This window comes from Penaeus vannamei, chromosome 31 (assembly GCF_042767895.1).
Source record: "Penaeus vannamei isolate JL-2024 chromosome 31, ASM4276789v1, whole genome shotgun sequence".
Lineage (NCBI taxonomy): Eukaryota > Metazoa > Arthropoda > Malacostraca > Decapoda > Penaeidae > Penaeus > Penaeus vannamei.
The window spans coordinates 31,768,804-31,771,303 of record NC_091579.1 but is presented as its reverse complement, the minus strand read 5'-3'; the positions used below and the strand labels follow the sequence as shown (position 1 = coordinate 31,771,303).

The following is a 2,500-nucleotide window of genomic DNA, read 5'->3' as shown; positions in this document are numbered from 1 at the left end:
TTTTTTTTTTTTTTTTTTTACTGTTGTCACTGTTATCATTATTATTATCATTGCTATTAAAATATTTAGCCTTATCCCTTTCATGATTAATATCATTATTGTCATTATTATTATCATTGCTATCATTATCATTCTCATTATCATTATTTTTTTCATACTATTATTATTATAATTATATTTATTATCATTATTATCACTATTGTTATTAATATCATTATTATTTTTATTAATATCATTATTATTATTATTATGAATGTTATCATTATAATTATTATTATCATTATTAGCATTACTAATATTATTATCATTATTATCAATATCATCATTATCATTATTTTCATCATCATCATCATCATTATCATCATTATTATCATCATCATCATCATCATCATTTTCCTCCTCCTCCTCCTCCGCCTCTGGCTCTACCTCATAATCATCATCATTATCCTCATCATCATCATCATCACCATCACCATCATCACCATCACCATCATCATCATCATCACCATCATCACCATCATCATCATCATCATCCTTCTCCTCATCATCATCATCATCATCATCATCATCCTTCTCCTCATCATCATCACCATCATCATCATCACCATCACCATCACCCCAATTACAAACAAACCCAAACAGCCAAGCAACCAAAGCGAGAAACGACAGCCCTTATCGCCGATTCCACGTGGCTGGCGTCGTGTTGGCAGAGCAAACAACCTCTCTGTGGGTGACCAGCGCCGCTAAGCTCTGATTTTCTTTTTCTTTTTTTTTCGTTTTTCGTTTTTTTTTTTTTTTGAGGGGGGGGGGTTGGAGGAAGGGGAGTTGTAGGTGGGGGTTATTAGACGCTAATATGTAAAAATAAAAATCGTTTATTTTTTGTGTGTTTTTTGGTGATCGGGTGTATGGGTTTTTTTTTTTTTTTTTTCTTGTTTTGCTGTATACACACATAAACACACACACACACACACACAGACACACACACACACACACACACACACACACACACACACACATATGTATATATATATATATATATATATATATATATATATATATATATGTGTGTGTGTGTGTGTGTGTGTGTGTGCGTGTGTGTGTGTGTGTGTGTGTGTGTGTGTGTGTGTGTGCGTGTGTGTGTGTGTGTGTGTGTGTGTGTGTGTGTGTGTGTGTGTGTGTGTACATATATATACTCTCTCTTTCTGCATCTATCTATCTAATCATCTTTCCGTTCAAATAAAAATGTTTAATGACACAAAAACCGGATAAATGCGCATTGACCAGGTAACCTCTTCGTTCAGATCCCGCAATTAAGGATGCTTAACAACGCCCCTGTGCATGTTGCAAAACACATTATGCATTAGCAGATTTTTCTATAAACTGTGGCATCTGAGAAATGAAATTGATATATTTTCGATGAAATTTGAATCCGCGTCGAGCGCCTCAACGAGTAAGTGAATGTTGGCGTGTTGAGTCCGTAGATTTATTCTCGCCAACGCGCGCCGCACCCAGTTCCTTGTGTTAATAGTTATCATTATCACTATTGTTATTGTCTTTTTCTATCATTATTACTATCATTATCATTATAGTTATTATTATCATCATCATTATTCTTATTATCGTTATCATTATCATTACCATTGTTATTATTATTATTATCATATTGCCATTATTATCATAATTATTATTATTATTATCATTAATTTTGCAAACCTTCCATTAACACCAAATATTTACAGTGTTTATTGTGGTTCTAATTCGCGGTAGTGCATTTATTCCTTAATGTTTTTTATTTCATATTTGATACTGAAAAGAATCGGATTTTTGTATTTGCTGAATAAAGATGTTAAATGGATGGATGTTGATTCTGGAAAATATGCATGTTAGAAAATAGAGAACATTTTATCGGTTTGATTATACAGTTGATACAAATAGTGCTTTTTCATTATAATTATCATCATTATCTATCATGTATAAATTGTAATTCGTATTGATTTACTTTCTTCTTTCTTTTCCCCTTTTTTGTCTTTTTTCCTGTCCTTATCTTCTTGCTTCCCTCTCTCTCTCATATCTGTCTATCTATCTATCTATCTATTTCTCTCTCTCTCTCTCTCTCTCTCTCTCTCTCTCTCTCTCTCTCTCTCTCTCTCTCTCTCTCTCTCTCTCTCTCTCTCTCTCTTTCTCTCTCTCTCTCTCTCTTTCTCTCTTTTTCTCTCTCTTTTTCTCTCTTCCTCTCTCTTTCTCTTTCTCTCTCTTTCTCTTTCTCTTTTTTCCATCCCCCACCCCCTTCCTCCCTCCCCCACCCCCTCCCCCTCCACCTACTTCCACAGAGAACCTGCTGGTGGAACGAAATCTGCAAGGAGGAGTTCCAGACGGAGTTCCGCTGCCGCTGCCCCCGCTGGTCCTTCTGCCGCTCGCCGGGGAAGTACTACAACGCCCTCTGCAGCGTGATGGCGTCAGGGTACATCTGGATGCAGCCGAGACTCCCCGGGGGTCCTTA

The 2,500-nt window shown here is 35.8% G+C and overlaps 1 protein-coding gene across 1 annotated transcript in view; it reads left to right on the top strand.

Annotated features, from left to right (window-relative positions):
• The window catches only part of LOC138867720 (uncharacterized), a 9,224-nt gene that overhangs the window by 6,692 nt on the left and 32 nt on the right, over window positions 1–2,500 (top strand). Inside the window, exon 3 of the mRNA XM_070144305.1 lies at window positions 2,331–2,500. This exon is cut by the window's right edge and continues 32 nt beyond it. Within this exon, the coding sequence (XP_070000406.1) occupies window positions 2,331–2,500 (170 nt within the window). The remainder of the gene's footprint in view (window positions 1–2,330) is intronic.